Genomic DNA, 17,334 nt, shown 5'->3' with positions numbered 1-17,334 from the left:
GGGTGGGTGGAGGGATGGTGCTGGCATGCGATGAGAAGAGCAGAGTGGCTGCTGAGCACCCCACTGTATGCCGGGGAGCCCTGAACAGGAGCAGGAGGCCAGGGAAGTTCTGTGCACTGGCAAAGAGACCCTGCCTCAGGACACCCTGAAAACCTGAAAAATAAGGTACAGACTTTTTTAAGCCAAGGCTTTTCTCAGGAAGAAAGAAAAGTATCAATGTCCACCACCTGCCTTGTGGGCTAACGTGAGGATCCAATGGGATGATCCCATCAACAGCACATATCTGTGACAGTTACTGCATGCTTATGACCTTGAGCCCCTTTCTGTGCATGCCCTTCTCACCCCTTATAATGCCCTGAGATTCTAACCTAGCCCTCCACTCCAAAGGGAAAGGCTAGCTCATTTAGGTATCCATGCTTCCTGGCAGTGACTGACACATTGCCATGAGTGTCTGACAAATATGTATCTCCTGCTGCAGCTTCTAAGGGCACCTAACCAGAGCAGGAGTTGGCAAAGTTGCTCCATTTGGATTTTCACTTTCAGAGTGAGAGGCAGAGAGGCAGTAGACCCTCAGACCTATGCATGGTGTCATCAGAATTGGAAATACAAAATGAACCATCCAAAAACTCTTGGTCAAAATGTTAAGAACTGGTCAGACCACAGAGAAGTCAGGACACAGGAAATGGGACTGATAAATACCGTATGTGCTGAGGTTATTTGATGTGAAGAAGGGGCTTTGGTCTTTTTTTTTTTTTTTTTTTTTTTTTTTTTTTTGCTTCTTTGTGCTGGAAAGAATAGGATCTTGGGCCCCAGAAGAACTGGGTTTGGATTTCACCTGAGCCACTTCTGGCTGCATAATTCCAGAAAGTTCTTTAAGACCTCCGAGGATTGTCTATACCCAAGTTTCCAATATCTGACATCAGGCACCCTCCGTCACTGTAGTGTCCCCCTGCAACCACACCAGTCCACAATGCCACCATTGAAACCACGTGGTGTTGGTCTCTCGGAAAGTTGGCACTTGTGTCTCTGGGTAGTTGCAATTCACATGCATTCCATCATTTGGGGGCCTGTTGAGAACTGGGCTGGATCTCTCTGCTACAAACGGCTCCAGGGAGGGATGGCATTTTGTCCTATCACCTCCTCCAGCCGCCCTGTAAAGTACGGTATCCCAAGGCTACGATGGTACGTAGGTGCTCGGTAACGGTGCCCATCACGTCACCAGGTGTCAGAGAGGTGAGGTAACTCAGTCAAAGCCACAGGATGGCAAGTGGCTTCTGAGGGACAGAGGCATGCAGCGTCTTGGGGGGCCCTGAGAATGCCACCGGCAGAGGAGCATTTGCTGAGGAGGAGAGCTGTGATTTCCACTGCACTCCAGCAGGGTCCACGTGGGTGGTCAGGCAGCCTTAGTGGTGACCCAGGTCACATGTAAACAACCCAGTGAGGCTGGGAAAATGCACCCCTCCCCTTCCCAGCAGCTGCTCTGTCAGGCACTGGGGATGTGTCGCCCCCCCCAGGCAGGGACCGTGATGTGCAGCTGGCCCTCAGCGGCCTGGATTGTGGACAGCCTGGCTGTGGCAGCTGCAGCCCATGATTGCCACGCTGCCCTGAATGGCGGCTGTGGTTCCAGCTATTGTCTTTCAGCCCCTGTCTGTCCCCACCAGCTCTGCCATTCTCTTTTTTAAAGCTAAATCTTGGCTTCACCAAACAATAGCTGAATGGAAGCACTTCAGTTCACAGAAATGTCATTTAGATCATTCATTGGCAACTAACTTGAGGTCTTTGAAGTTTGGAGAACACGGGTGGGATGTCCTCAACCATTTCTGCACCACGATTATTATTGTTCCAATATCTACCTATTTAATATTTCTTTCCCTAGTTCATTTTTTCTTCACTTAAGTAAATTTAATTCAAACAGAGACTTATGACCATATATAATTGCAGCACAGCAGTTCCAGACCCAAACTTTGACCCTGGGGAAATTTCTATTAAAAGAAATGAGACGCAAATGTTAGATTAGTGCTTAGGAAATCTTACCACTGGGTAAGATTCCAGTGGAAGTCCTCTCCTGGAAGTCCTCTGAAAGGGAATTAAAAAGAGAGGGACTTCACAACTATGGATCCACCGCAATTTTAACACTGTGGCCATGCACCGCATAAACTCATCTGGAGTGATAATGAGAGCAACCAACAACATTTCCTGCATCTACCTGCCCATCAGGTCCAGCATGGAGTCTTTTATCTATATTAGCCCGGCTGTTCCATAACTGGCTGGATTTGTCCATTTCGTAGATGGGAAAACTAAGTTTCAGAGAGGGAACTGAACTTATCAGGGGTGACAGAGCCCATAGATGACAAAGAAAGGATTCAAATCCAATTCATTTTAAACTAAAAGATGTTCAAGAAGGTCCACAATTATAGTAAATGATACTATCCTTAAATTTATACTAAGCACACATTATGCAAAGGAAATAATGTGAGAACCCTTTTTCCAAGTAGTTAATGGCCATGTGTCCTTGACCATCTCCATGGACAAACCAAGGAGGTCAAAGAGGCTCCCTCTGACTCCACGTGGGCCTGGGAAGGATCAAATGTGCAGAGGCCAGAGGGCCTCACCCTGCTATGCAAAGAAGAGGCTTCTTAGAGTCCCCACATTGTCTTAAAATTCAGCTTGTTAAAATGACACATTCCAAAATCTACCTTTCCTGAAGCCTCAAGTTTCAATCTGTAAAATTCATTGCTCTATTTATAAATTGAGTTATTTTATGAGAAGAGAAACACAGTCACTCTGCTTGTTCTATAAATGTGAGCTAACTCAAGCAAGATAGTTTAGGGCATCTTAGACAGTAGTAACTTACAAACTCAGTTAAATCTACTTAAATATCTGAAATGTCTTTATAAATTGAGCGTACCTGATTTTTAAGTACTTCTATTACTGACAAGGTAGTTTTAAATTCTAGCAACCAAACTTTAACAGTTTTTGTAAATCACATCAAGTTAATGTATAGAGAGAGATAAATACAGAAAAAAATCAATTTCTCGTGCACAGTTTAAATGCTTTACAAATGGAGTTGATTCAAATGCTTTTCAAATGGAGTCAAAATGTGTCTTGACTATTGTAACTTAAAATTGAAAGTCCAAAATCGATTATACATGTTTAAATTGAAGCCACATAGTCAGTCCATCAACAACCCTACTATGCCAGAGTCTCTTAAACATTAAGACTACAGAGATTAGTCTCAATTTAACTGCAAAATAATTAATAGTACAGGTGTTTGTTCTACTTGGTTGCTTCTGACTATATCTTTTACTTCTTACCTCCTAACTAAAAGGCAAGGGAGGTGCAGAGATGGTATCTGTCTCCGATGGGCTGAGATGATCGTTAAAAGCTGTGGGACCCAAGGACAGTTGCCCTAGCTTGGAAATTTGAGACCAGAAAGTATCTGAGATCCATGTGCTCTGGGGCCATTTTGCCCAAGACAGAGAGACCCAGAAAGCTTTGGATCCACAGCACCTGTGAGGTTGGCGCGGCAGTCTTTAACCCCCAGCATCCTTCCGTTCCTGGCCTTTCATTGATGGATATGATAGCTGGGACGGGCACCCGCAAGCCCACATCCTTAGTTCCCATGGGGAGTTTGGCCACATTCTACACTGAATGCCCCATTTTTCTTATTATCTCTAGCAGTTCTCACAATAACCCTCCAAAATGAGGACGCTTGTTGGCATTTTGCACACGAGAAAATGAGGTTTGGAGAAGTTGACTTTCCAATATAATGAACATCTGGGAGATGATGCTGAGACTCGGCCAGTGTCCACAGAGTAGGATTCTTCATTGGATTCTTTCCCTTTTCCTCTCAGTCTCATGATTCTTTTCCTGACTCAGGCTCCCTTTCATTGTCAGTAATCTTTCTTTTACACACACCTTCCTGGGCTGCCACTCTACCTGACAGCTTCATATTTAAACCCTTTTACATTTTCTCAGAGGAAAAAAAAAAACTGAGAGCTTTAAAAATCTACCTGACAATAGGTCTGACTGTGCTCATGAAATCTGACATGGGAATCAAATGTCAGGAGAAATGACAACGTTATTTAAATTCTCCTAAAATGAGAAGCAAGTATATTTGTGTCCTTGCAGTCACCACCTTTTATATTGGCTTCTTTTTTTTTTCCTCAGAAAATTATGAGAAAAAAATAACCTGCTTTAGATTTATAGAAGAGTGATAAATATCACACTGGACTACGGGCTGTTAATTTGTCAATGACAGAGTTTTACAAGGGCTCAGGATGACTCTATCTTGGCCATTATGAATTGTTTTTTTATTAACACCATTTTTCTTTTTCATACAGACAGATAAGCTTAAAGGACTTAAGTGGGGTAAGTAGCCATTTTGTCCTGGGAAACAAAAAGGGAATTCGTGTGCATGAGGTGTCTACAATGAGCAACATTCTCTCTGGGTACCTTATCATACTTTGTTCTTGTGGTAGCCATGCTCAGAATGAATGATCCCCCCGGCCCCTGCTTTAAAGATGAGAAACCTAAGTTAAACAGGTTATGATCCAGAGGGTAGAAGCAGACCCTTCTCTACCCCATGGTCATTCAGTGTTGACGGATGCAGTGGGAACATGCCCCCTTCCCACAGGGGAAAACACAAAACCTGCCTCCTAGCTTCCAACCTCCACTGCACAGAAACGAGGTGTTGGCAGCTGTAGGCTCTACGGCGCTTGATCTTCACAGGGAAAACAGGACTGCAGAGAGGAAGACAGATGAGATTCAGAGCCTCACCAATCTAGGTGTGAACCCTGCTCTGCCCCCTGCTAGGGTTTATGAAGTTTGGCAAGTGCCCTACACACCAGGAAGAGAAGGACACATTTCTGTGCAAAGTTGTGGTAAAGTCAAAGTAAATACACAAATGGCCAAGGGGCAGTAGAGGCCCAACAAGTAGTTGAGTCATGGGAGTTCCTGAGCACCCCTGAGGAGGAGCAGCAGGTCACGGTGCTCTTGCCGGGGGACCCTACACATCTAAGGTACCTGAACCCAGAACTCTGCCTCTAGATTGGGTTTCTGTGCCTCAAGTAGAGGCTGGCTGCCATCGAGATGACTTCAAGTCTATAACGCAAAGATCAGTCTGACAGGACATGTGCCCCCCTCCAATCACCAGCGAGCAAGAAGGAAATGGGGAGGCAGCAGGAAGTGTGCAGAGCTGTCGGTTCTCCTTGCCTCTTTGGCTGGCTTCTGTTGGAAGACAGTGTCCTCTGAAGAACAGGATCTAATAGAAATACTCATTATTGCATAAGTTTTGCCAACCTGCTTCTGCATTGTTTGTCTAGGCTGAGATTCAAGGTCATTTCTCCATTGCAAAAGCCCATTCAGGAGGCAAATGCCACGTGTGTGTGCACATGGAGTGATTGCTTAATTATGTCTTGCAAAGTAAAATATATTTCAGCAGAAATGATGTGCTGACTCAGATGCACACGGCCCTCTGTAGTTTTCAAAGTGAATAGAGACTCATAGTCTCACCTCATCCCTACAAAGCCCTGAAAGAAAACATGAAGACAGAGGGGTGACAAACTGCCAGTGTCCACAGCTGGCAGAAGACAGGCCAGTCCCTGAAATCGCCAAGCCCAGGTCTGCTCCTCAGAGTCCTGACTCTCCGCCTTAAAAATTAGAGGGACAGCCTGAGGTAAAGTAAAAAGAAAAGAGAGGAAGGAGATACTAAGGAAGGAAGAAGGAAAAGAAGGAAGGAAGGGAGGGAGGGAGGGAGGGAAAGGAGAGGAGGGAGCAAGAGGGAAGAAGGATGGACAGCAGGAGGTGACATTTCTCTCTCACTTGAATATGTTGATTTTATAACAACAAAAAAGTTAAAGTAGAAAAACAAGAGATACTGCACTTTTCTAACTGCATTGATTTTAAATTCAGAGCCCTCAAGCAAAAAGTTGGCTGGGTCTCAATGAGATAAAACAACTGCTCCCCCAGAGGAAGCTCCTCCTCTGCTCGTACCTTCTGCCTTCCTCTCCTTTGACAGCCCGAGAGCTCCTGCCTCTGAGTGAGCACTGGGAACTGCCAGGTTCAAAGTCCTGGGGAGGCCTCACTGGGGAGCCTTCTAAACCACTGGTTAGAATGCATTCGTGGCCCTTTGTACTTGGCCATGGATTTGCTTTGATTTGCTCTCCTAATGAACAGTTTGTCCTCCTTCCAGAACCCTAGGGGCACCATGGTCTTTAAAACAAAAGTTCTGTTTGCTGGCTTCAGACAAGACATAGGATGCCCCTGTGAGCAAACTGTTGCTGCAGGTTTCTTATCTATCTGTGTAGCAAATGTGAGTTGGCAGAGCTGGGCTCTGGCCAGCTTAGCTGCAGGATGGCTGTGGGAACATGGGCAGATGGCATCACCTCTTTGGATCTCGTCTGTAAGCCAAGGACATTTTACATTTTTTCTACTTCAAGGACATTAAATTATTCCTTTAATAATTTGATGCTGAGTTATATACCTTCCTCATTCCACCAAAAATGTATGCACATATTTATAGAGGAAAACCACTTTTATTTCAAAAGGTTCACAAACCTCATTACAGCACCAATGGCTTTCTCATCCCATAGGTTAAACAAGTTCCTATGAAACTGACACCTGAGGTCGTCTCCAGGTGACTCAATACTTGAACCAAACTTAACATAATTATTCGTGGTCAAACATGCCCTTCAGCAAATATCATACAGATTCTACTGTAAAGATTCTTGCTTCTTCAAGAGATTACTGTGGTGAGGGATACCAGTCCAATAAATGTGGACATTTTCATAACAAAGGACAGTCAGGAACTCTGCCACTTTTAAGGAAAGAAAGAGAAAGGAAATGTTTGGGAAGATAAATGGCTGTGTTTAAAAAGAATAATGCAAGTATCTTCTGCTTATTTTTAAAAAAACATTTGAGAACAGAAGTATACAGAAAAGATTACTCATAGCCTCATCACTGAAACACAATCTCTGTTGGTATTTTATCTCTTTGAACTGTTTTTTGCCTCCACACACGTACATTGAAGACATAATAGCATGTAAATGCATGAGGGGCCTAGTTTTTATCCTGGACTCCAGTGCTCTGCCGAGGCGTGCTCCCAGTGCCCCCCAGTCCAGCCTACATCACTACTTCAAATGCCTTCATCAGAGTTCAATAAGCAAGGAACACACCAAAATTAACCATTCTTATTTATCTGGATGTGTGATGCTGCCCAGCTGTATGACACTGTGAGTCACGAGGCTGAACACCTTGTACCTGAGCTTGGTCCAGAGTTCAGGTTGTTTCTTGGAAATAGTCTCATTGAAGCAATTGTTGCAATAGGAATAAAGCATGTCTAAGACCCTTGAAATTAAATTGGTTTTTGTTCAGTTAAATTACTTTCCAATTGGTTTTTGTTCAGTCTTTTGGAGAATTATGGATTTTTTAAAACTCTATACTAACAAATTTTTTTTTCAAAATTCTACTATTTTTTAAAAAAATCTATGCTAACCAAATTCTTCCTGAAATTCTACTATAACCAATTTTTTTTAAAAGCACATATAGTATTATATTAAATTCTGTAACACAGAAAGTCACTCAATGTTTTTGTTTTTTTTTAATACAGGTCCTTGAAGCAGAAGAAGGTAAATTCTTTACCTTAACTTTCTTTCCCTACTGCCATTAGGATGTGCTGTTTCTAGATCTCTAGTCATAATTTATAAGCATTGTAACTGAAGCCCAGGATGTAAGGATACGTGCACATGGTGAAGGGATCAGAGGGGTCTAGGACCTCACAGTCCACTCAGCGTCTTCTGGTCTAAGCAAGGAAATTTATATCTGGGTTAAATCAGAGGTCTTTCTTCAGCCCAGGTATTACCAAAAGGAGTCACACTGTCACCCCTGCCACTGGGCAAAGAGACCTTGGTGTCCCTGCCACAACACACACACACACACACATACTCACACACACACATTAGAGTTTCCAATGACATCTATTATCCCAGTAATAATAATCATAAATTATTTGCATGAAAATATGGTCATTTGAGTTAGCTTCTAACAGTCCTTGATCACTTTCAACATTTTCAGAGAAGCATGCAGTCTGACACCCACTAAGTGGCAGGATATGGAGCAGGCAGTGCCTGATGTCCACCTTTGTTTGAAATGCCATCCATTTTGAATGATAAAATATGTTCAGAGGCAAAATATGTTCTGGCCCAAAGAGGGAACCAGAGACAAGTGCCCATCCTCTGGGGGTCTCAAGTCTGCTCTTCTGTATATATTGAGGAAGTTAAACCCAAAGAGGGGCCTATCTGATTTTGTGACATCCCACAGATCCCCGATGGAGCAATGGGGATTTCATGGACAATTTCAAATAATTTTAAAACTTACTGAAAACATGTCCTTCCCCGCAGTAAATTTCAACATGCAAAACTCAGATGTTGTTGCACCAGGCTCCAGTGGTCATCAGCACAAAATGTGACATGGTTCAGCTCAAGAGGGCCAGAAGCTCTGGGTGGCTGTTGATGGCACAGAATGAATTTCTGGGATGTGTTATTAATGGACCAGTCACATTTCAAATAATCACAGTCGTTCAATCAAAGATTTTTAGTTTGTGACCAACCTTGGACACAAAACAGAGTAACATCCTAAAACAGTGCCATCAGTGTCTGCATGCTTCCCTGGCTTCATTACCTACAGTCACAAGTGGGAGAAAGTTCACGGAATTTTATATTCAGGAGTAGTCTGTGCTCTTGGTAATTCTGGATGGCTAGTTAACTCCATCCATGATAAAAAGGAAATCATTAGCAGCAACACCAATGGCATATGTAATTACTAACTAACTCCAATGAGTATGTTTGTAGAGCTTTTCAAAAGTTGATGATCAAGGAGAAAATATAGCCGTGGTGGTGACTACCTGGGAACTGCCAGTCGACACCAGAGTCCTGGAAGCTCCCCTCCCTTTTGCAGGAAGGGTCTGAGAATACAGGTGTCTTGTGCTGGCACTGGGCTGCTTGTCCCCTGCATTACCCAGAGCAGTCCTCTGGTTTAACTTTCTTCTCACTAAGAGCTCAGCTCAGAGCTCATCTCTCGGAAGGTCTGCTTGGGCCCCATAATCACTCTGGATCCAAAGTAGAGCTTTACTTACTTCCTGTCACACTGTGTGAAATGCGAGCATTGAGGCATTGCATGCCTAGTTCCTGTCTCCGTTCCTTGGAATGTAATAACCACTTCTCCCTTCTCACTGTGACCCCAGATTCTGGAAGAAGACCTATCTTATAGAAGCTGTTCAGTAAATATTTGCAGAGTGATGTGAATGAATGAGAATCAAGTCTTGTAAACTAACTGGTGTAACATAATCCCTTTAATATCTCCAAGGCAGTACTCTGTGTTTCCAGGAAGTTTGTAATGTGTGTTCCCAATTGTAAATGCTCAATGTAATTTTTATAGTCTCAGAGAAAAGATACCCCCAGGATCTGGGAGGGTTGTAGAGTTTCCAATGACATCGACATCCCAGTAATAATAATCAGAAATTATTTGCATGAAATTATGGACATTCAAGTTGGCTTCTGACAGTCCTTGATCACTTTCAACATGCAATCTGACCAAATTATGTCACACCTTTACAGTTTCCCATGACAAGATGAGGCCAGCATCATCCCAGCCATCGCAGAGCCGAAACACGCGGAAGATTCCTCTTGCCCTGACCAGGTGAGGAGTCACAAAGTCCCCCTCAGGTTGCAGCTTGGGAGTAGCAAGGTGCTCTCTTGGACAATGACTACCAAGCCTTCTTGGCTTTTGATTTTGACGGCATTGGTGAGGCATGAGGGTAACCTGTGAACTCCAACTATCATTGAATCTAATGATGTTGTTCTTTCTCTAATTTATGACTGACCATGTGTTAGTGAAGGGCAGGGGAAAGAATTGAATACTAACTAGATCAGATTAACTGGAATGGAGACTAATCACTCTTGGAGGAAAAGTTGGTCATTTCTAGTTATTCTCAGTTGGTGTTCACATCAGAGCTAATAATAGTCTCTTTGGAACAGAACTTCATAGTGTTAAAAATGCATTTCCAATTAGACAATCACCTGATCAAGTTATTGTGACAGCTGTCAATTCCACTGAAGAGCTGAAGACACAAAGCCTCTGGCGAATGACTCATTACCAAGTCACTTTAACTTTTTTTTTTTTCTTTTTTAATTTTTTTTATTGGTTGTTCAAAACATTATAAAGCTCTTGACATATCATATTTCATACATTAGATTCAAGTTGGTTATGAACTCCCAATTTTACCCCAAATACAGATTGCAGAATCACATCGGTTACACATCCACATTTTTACATAATGCCCTATTAGTAACTGTTGTATTCTGCTACCTTTCCTATCCTCTACCATCCCCCCTCCCTCCCCTCCCATCTTCTCTCTCTACCCCATCCACTGTAATTCATATTTCTCCTTGTTTATTTTCCCATTCCCCTCACAACCTCTTATATGTAATTTTGTATAACAATGAGGGTCTCCCTCCATTACCATGCAATTTCCCTTTTCTCTCCCTTTCCATCCCACCTCATGTATCTGTTTAATGNGTTTCTATAATTTTGCTTTTTCCAGAATATCATACAATTGATATCATGTGGCACATAGCCTTTTCAGGTGGCTTCTTTCACTTAGCAGTGTGCATTTAAGTTTCCCTCCATGTCTTTTCATGGGTTGCAAGTTCATTTCTTTTAGTGCTGAGCAATAATCCCACTGTCTAGATGTCCTACAGTTTGTTTATACATTCAGCCATTGAAGGGCATCTTATATTAAGGATTATTAATAAATAAAGCTGATATAATCTTTGGTCTACAGGCTTTTGTGTGGTTATAAATTTTCAATTAATTAGGATAAATGCTATTGCTGGATCATATGTTTTGTTTTACTTTATAAGAAACATTTAAACTGTCTTCTAAAGTGGTTGTATTATTTTGCTTTCCCATCAGTAAAGAATGAGAATTCCTGTTCTCTATTTCCTTACCAGTATTTGTTATTGTCAGTAATCTGGATTGTTGCTACTGTAATAAATGTTTAGTGTAACCCATTGCTGTTTTCATTTGTAATTCTCTAATGACATGTGATGTTGAACATCTTTTCATGTGCTTAATTTTCATTATATATTTTCTTTTGTCTCCATGGATCATTTGCCAATTTCTTATTTGGTTGTTTGTTTTTTGAGGGATTGGCTAGCTTCACTAAGCATAATGTGCTCTAGTGCCATCCATTTCCCTGCAAATTCTATGATTTTGTCATGTTTTAGTGCTGCGTAATACTCCATGGTGTATAAATGCCACATTTTTTTTTTATCCATTCATCTATTGAAGGGCATCTGGGTTGGTTCCACAGTCTAGCAATTGAAGTCACTTTAACTTAATAGTGGCTTGTTCAAAAACCAAGACCTCCACAAAGTCGCTGCTGCGAGCCCACCTTCCCATCCCACCCTGGCCAGGGACCGACCTCGGTTCCCGCCACTCCCTGCACACGCTGCTCACAGCTCCGGGACGCCTGGAAGCCACCTCACTGCCCACACTGCTTCCCGCCACCCTCTCCCACATGGGATCTCTCTTTCACTCATCACACCCCAGCTTAGAAGCAGACTGAATCGGGAGCTCGCTGGGGCTAGCCTTTTATTCTACCTTTATTCAGCGGGGCCAAGTAGAACTCTGGTTGAGCAGGACCTACAGGAGCGAGACCCCTGCCGCCACACCAGTGAGCCGTGTGACTTGGCCATCTCTGTCCCACTCGGGAAGCTCTGAGCAGAACCAGGCATGAAGCAAGAGCCTGGTCAACGCCAGCTCTCAGTTCTGTCGACAGGCCTGCACATGGCACCACACGCCGTGACGCCACACGCCCCTTCCCTTCTCCCTGTCACGTCCTTGCCTTGTCCGACTTTGTGCCTTTACCAACATGTTCTCGCCCCTTAGCTCATGGGTGCTGGGACTATTGCTCTATCCCCCTTCCCAGGCCATTTGCTGTTCAAACCCCTGATGTGACACATCAAACCCTTCCTTCACATAACTTTCTAAGAGAAAAATGTATCATTATGGTGAAAGGATAATGAGCTTTCATTCAGACTTATACCTGTTGTAGTTGGTTGATAGGTTTTGGCTTACTTTATTTGCTTATTTAATCTGTTTCACAAAGTCTCCTGATTCCAGCATAATTGCCTTTCTTAGAGTTATTTCCCAAACTGACTCTAAATGTTGGTGTTACTCAGTTTATCCGAGGCTCTCTTTTCTGTCCCTAGAGGACATCTCAGTGCCCAATGTCAAGCCATGTTGATAATCCGCCTCCCTCCAGCTTCTGCCCAGGCCTCCTCTCCTGGCTCCAGTCCTGCACATCAGTGTTCCTTAGATAGTTCACAAGCATCACGGCTGATTCTGTTGGAACTCTTCATTTCTACTCCCAGTCCCAACCAACAATGTCTTCCTGCAGACTTTCTCGCCTCAGTCCTGGTGAACTTTCTTCCCATTATCTCTCTTCCCATCCAATCCATTCCCAACTCCCAAAATTCTACTCCAACCTGTCTGAGTCTCCCTATGTCTCCCCTTCCTCCCCAGCTCTCGCAGGCAGACCAGGGCCATCAGCTCCCCTCTGTATTGTTGTGATAGGCTTCTGATGACTCCCAGAATCCCCAGGCCCTCTTCCAGGGCAATGCTGTCCGGTAGTGACCTTTCACTGCTCAGGGACGTGTGCTGGGCACACCTTCTCCACAGTGTGCACCAGGTGTGCTCTGATTGTGATGGAAGTGTGTCTCCCCTGCAAGAGGCAAGCTCTCCCCGGGCAGAGAGCATGTCCATTCATGTTACTGTCGCCAAACACATCACCCATGTAGAAAGTGCTCAACGTGTGTTTGTTAAATGAAAGAATCGTGACTTTTATCTTAGTTTTAGTTGTGTTATTTTGGGATTTTTTTCTTCTGTCCTTATATAGTCTGTACTTAAGACCTAGAATATCCTCAGAGGATATTCCTCCTCTTTCAAAATTTCCTAAAAATTCTGGAAAATTAGAACAATCTGGCTGCTTCTTATTTCCCCAGACATTTAACGGAAGTGTCCACTGGCTCCTGATAGAGGGACACTGGTTTCAACAGTGGAGAGCCTGGATGGCAGAAGTCTGACCCTTGGTACAGCACACTGTGGTGGCCGAAGGGTCTGCTGGCATTTTCTTGTACAAAGCAAGCTGGGAGGCCCCGCGGGCTTCCCTGGGGGTAACAAAACCCAGATCCATACCCAGGTGATTTCAGTCGGTGCTAGGAAAGGGTCAAGTTCCAGATAATTAACCGAGAGGCTCTTTCAGTCCTTGGAACAGAGCGCATACCAGGAAATCAGATTTAACTGTCTTAGCACCTGGAGCTCCTGTCCGCGATGCTGACCACCAAACAAAATGAACCAGAAAATTCGAGCAAGGTGCTAAGGGAAGCTGCTAACTGCTGCCTCAGAGCCTCTGTCTTGTGTTTAGAAATGCATATTGCTATTGTGATGGTCTCACAGCCTTCTAATCCCTTTTTCTTTATGGAACTCCCAATAATAGTCAATATCGTTTTCTCACCCAGCTCACATTTCAAGATGGAATGAGACCTCTGTACTCTTCTTCCCAGCTAGAGCTGAATCTCAGTGGGTGAGCAGTTTCTATAGAATAGGAGCCCAACCAGCCGAGTATTAATTTCTATGACTAAGTACAAGGCAAGTCAAACTCAGGACTTTAAAAAGTAAAAAAAAAAAAAAAATCTGATGTGTGCTCACTGCAGTGACCTGGGAAGAACTTCTGAGGATCAGTGTTTGCATTTCATATCTCATATTTGCTGGCCTTGGACGAGGAGGGGAAGAGCCAGCCTCTGGTTGCCATAGAAAACCAACAATTCTTCTAGCCTATTCAGTAAAATATGAAGTGCTTTAATGCAGTTTCAGCCATTACCATTGACCTTGCCCCTGGATGGAGTGTGAACACCACAGGAAAGTCTAACATGCTATCATTTTCTCCAGCTCTTCATTTGTGCGAAGCCACAACAATCTGCAAGACAGAGGTAAGCACACTTTAAGATTGTGAAATAAGCAGGTAAGGCATCGCACTATGATATTCCTGCACATGAATTAACTTCTGTGAACCTCACAGTCACTGAACTCACGTGCACAGATGTGATCAGCTCCTTTTCAGTGACTGATAATATTTCATTGGATGAATACAACTATTTAAATTCATAATTAAGTATAATCACTGAAGTCGTTTCCAGTGTTTTCCTTTTATGAACATTATGTTATGAACATTATTGTAAATGTCTTCATTGATGAATCATTTCTTTTTTTTTAAAGAGAAGTTGCTGGACCTTCAAACATGTGTCTCTTTAATTTCCTCAAATGAATATTGTCCATGGCAGATGGATCAAAGCAACAGTCCCCCATCCTCTCCAACAGTTGATTTTGATGAATAATTTTCCCAGTCCTTTGGGTGTGATAGTCATTTACCTAAAAGCAATCTAGAAAATGGGAAAAAATGCAACTGACCCCTCTGACAGATCGATTGTATAGAGAAAACTCACAAGGGCCCGTGCACAAGTTCAGAACAGCACGCAGACACAGCAGCCGTGACAGTTGGAGGTGGGCTTTGACATTATGAGTATCCTTTTTCCCAAACTAGAACTTCCATGTGCCTCCGCCTTTCTTTCTTCGCTTCCAACAACAGCATTACGCTGCAGGAAGCTCACCCCAGGGGTACAGTGGGGAGCTGAGGGGCACTGCTGACCTTGGTCCAGTTCTGCCTCTCTCCCTACAGTGGGCCACCTTTGAGCAAGTTCACCTCCCCATCCATAAAGTTCAAGTAATTCATATTCCTGTGGATGTGATGTACACACCACACACACACACACACACACACACACACACACACACAGCCCTCTGCTTGACACAGCAGGCCATGGATGTGTTCTAGACCCTGCCTGCTTTTCTGCATTCCCTTCTTTCTCTCTACCACTGACCTCAGTAGACTTCCCGCTTCCTCTCTGGTCTCCTCCTTTCACTTCTGCTGTATGCCATCTGGGCTTCCGTTTTTCCAATCTAAGATCAAGATGAACTCATTTCCCCCACTCTACAGAAAGCTGTGATTAACACAATGGAGTCGTCCCTGGGAATCCCAGGGATTGACTGTCAGGAACGGTATAAGACGAATAGATTGGCATGTCTCGGGGGAAAGTCCAGGGACTGAGCCGGCCCAGGAAGGGCATCCCTAATGGGGGTTGCAGTGATATGAAGCAGAAACACGACTTAGAGAGGAATCCAGAGTCTTAGCTTGAAAAACCATGCCAGGTTTGGTGGCACACGCCGATAATCCCAACAATTTGGGATGCTGAGGCAGGAGGATTGCAATTTCAAAGCCAGCCTCAACAACCTAGCTGTCTCAAAAGAAAACACAGAAAGGACTGAGGATGTGTCTCAGTGATAGAGCACCCCTGAGTTCATCCACAGCACCAAAATAATAAATTAATTAATTAATTAAATCATGCATAATACAAAGTAAGAACCAATACAAGAATGAAAAGGTAGTGTTAGGGGACTGGCCTTCTCCAGCTGTGGGTAGATCATTGGACTGGGATCTTGTAGTTAGTTCTCAACTCATGTCAGAGGAAGCAAGGTTCTTTAAAGAAGTCTGGACTGAGCAGGGGAAATGCTTTAGCCTCCACTGTTTCCTCTTTCAGTCAACAGACCCGGATTCGTATCCAATATTGGGGTAGGTCCTAGGGAGGCAGAACAGAAGCCCTCCTGCTGACCTGTGCTTAAGTGCATGTGAAACTCTCCACCAACTCACTGTGTGTTCATTCTGCCGAGGAAAAACCCCATCTGGGTCGCCGGTCCTTGGCAAGGTTGGATGTGCAGAAAACACTCCCCTCCCCGCCTAGCAGGGCCTCTCGAGCACACGGCTTCAGCTTACACATCTCAAGGGTGGACATTCACAGACACCAGTGAAATCTACATCTCTGTGGACGTGAGGTTGTTGTCCTTGTCTTACAACTGGGACAAGAATTTTGGGAAAGTTTACTTCAGTCACTGGTAAACATGCTTGTTCTCATCAATGAGTTCAAGCCAGACTTCATAGAGAGTGATCCACCCACCATCCAACAGGGTGCAGAATAAAAAAATAAATAAAATTAAAAAAAAAAAAAAACATGATCTGGCAGGTTGGATGAGAGTCTAGGAAAGCCTGTTTATACCCCCCAAATAGTATCAGCATTATTCTCTGAAGATGGAATTGTGGAAGATTTGTTTTCCCTTTTGTTTATCACTTTGTGGGGAGCAGGGGTATCATGGATTGAACTCAGGGGCACTCGACCACTGAGCCACCTCCCCAGCCCTTTTTTGTATTTTATTTAGACACAGGGTCTCACTGAGTTGCTTAGCGCCTCACTATTGCTGAGGATGGCTTTGAACTCACAATCTTCCTGCCTCAGCCTTTCAAGACGCTGGGAATACCAGCATGTGCCACCGCACCCAGCTTATTTATCACTTTCGTATATTAATTTTTTAAAAATATTATTTTACTCTTCTTTAAAGCTGATTAATATTCCATTGAGTATAAATACCACATTTTCTTTATCCATTCATCTATTGAGGGACACCTAGGATGGTTCCTTAGTCTAGCTATTGTGAATTAAGTTGCTATAAACATTAATGTGGCTGCATCACTGTAGTATGCTGATTTTAAGTCCTTTAGGTATAACTGAGGAGTGGGATAACTAGGTCAAATGCTGGTTTCATTCCTAAATTTATGAAGAATCTCCATACTGCTTTCCATAGTGGTTGTACCAATTTGTAGTTCCACCAACAATGTATGAGTGTGCCTTTTCAACACATCCTCACCAATATTTATTGTTGCCTGTATTCTTGATAATTGCCATTCTGACAGGAGTGAGATGAAATCTTAGAGTAGTTTTGATTTGCATTTCTCTAATTGCTAGAGGTGTTGAACACTTTTTCATATATTTGTTGATCAATTGTATCTCTTCTTCCATGAAGTGTCTGTTTAGTTCCTTAGCCTATTTATTGATTGGTTTATTTGTTTTTATGGTGTTAAGTTTTTTGAGTTATTTATATATCCTAGAGATTAATGCTTTATCAGAGGTAGATGTGGTAAAGGTTTTCTCCCAATCTGTAGGCTCTCTCCTCACTTTATTGTTTCCTTTGCTGAGAAAAATCTTTTTAATTTGAATCCATCCCATTTATTAATGTTTGATTTTACTTCTTGAGCTTTAGGAGTCTGTACTCAATGGAATATTACTCAGCTTTAAAGAAGAGTAAAATTATGGCATTTGCCAGTAA

At 43.2% G+C, this 17,334-nt stretch overlaps 1 protein-coding gene across 4 annotated transcripts in view; it reads left to right on the top strand.

Moving 5' to 3' along the window:
- Clnk (cytokine dependent hematopoietic cell linker) overlaps positions 1 to 17,334 on the top strand; it is a 192,898-nt gene that overhangs the window by 158,817 nt on the left and 16,747 nt on the right. For all 4 annotated transcript variants that reach the window (XM_048784193.1, XM_048784191.1, XM_048784194.1 and 1 more), the window contains 4 exons: positions 4,344 to 4,371; positions 7,610 to 7,628; positions 9,615 to 9,696; positions 14,011 to 14,051. In XM_048784193.1, coding sequence (XP_048640150.1) covers positions 4,344 to 4,371; positions 7,610 to 7,628; positions 9,615 to 9,696; positions 14,011 to 14,051 — 170 coding nt within the window. The remainder of the gene's footprint in view (positions 1 to 4,343; positions 4,372 to 7,609; positions 7,629 to 9,614; positions 9,697 to 14,010; positions 14,052 to 17,334) is intronic.

Source organism: Marmota marmota, unplaced genomic scaffold, assembly GCF_001458135.2.
Source record: "Marmota marmota marmota unplaced genomic scaffold, marMar, whole genome shotgun sequence".
Taxonomy (NCBI): Eukaryota; Metazoa; Chordata; class Mammalia; order Rodentia; family Sciuridae; genus Marmota; species Marmota marmota.
Note: the sequence above shows the minus strand (reverse complement) of the source record. Positions and strands in the feature narration are given on the sequence as shown.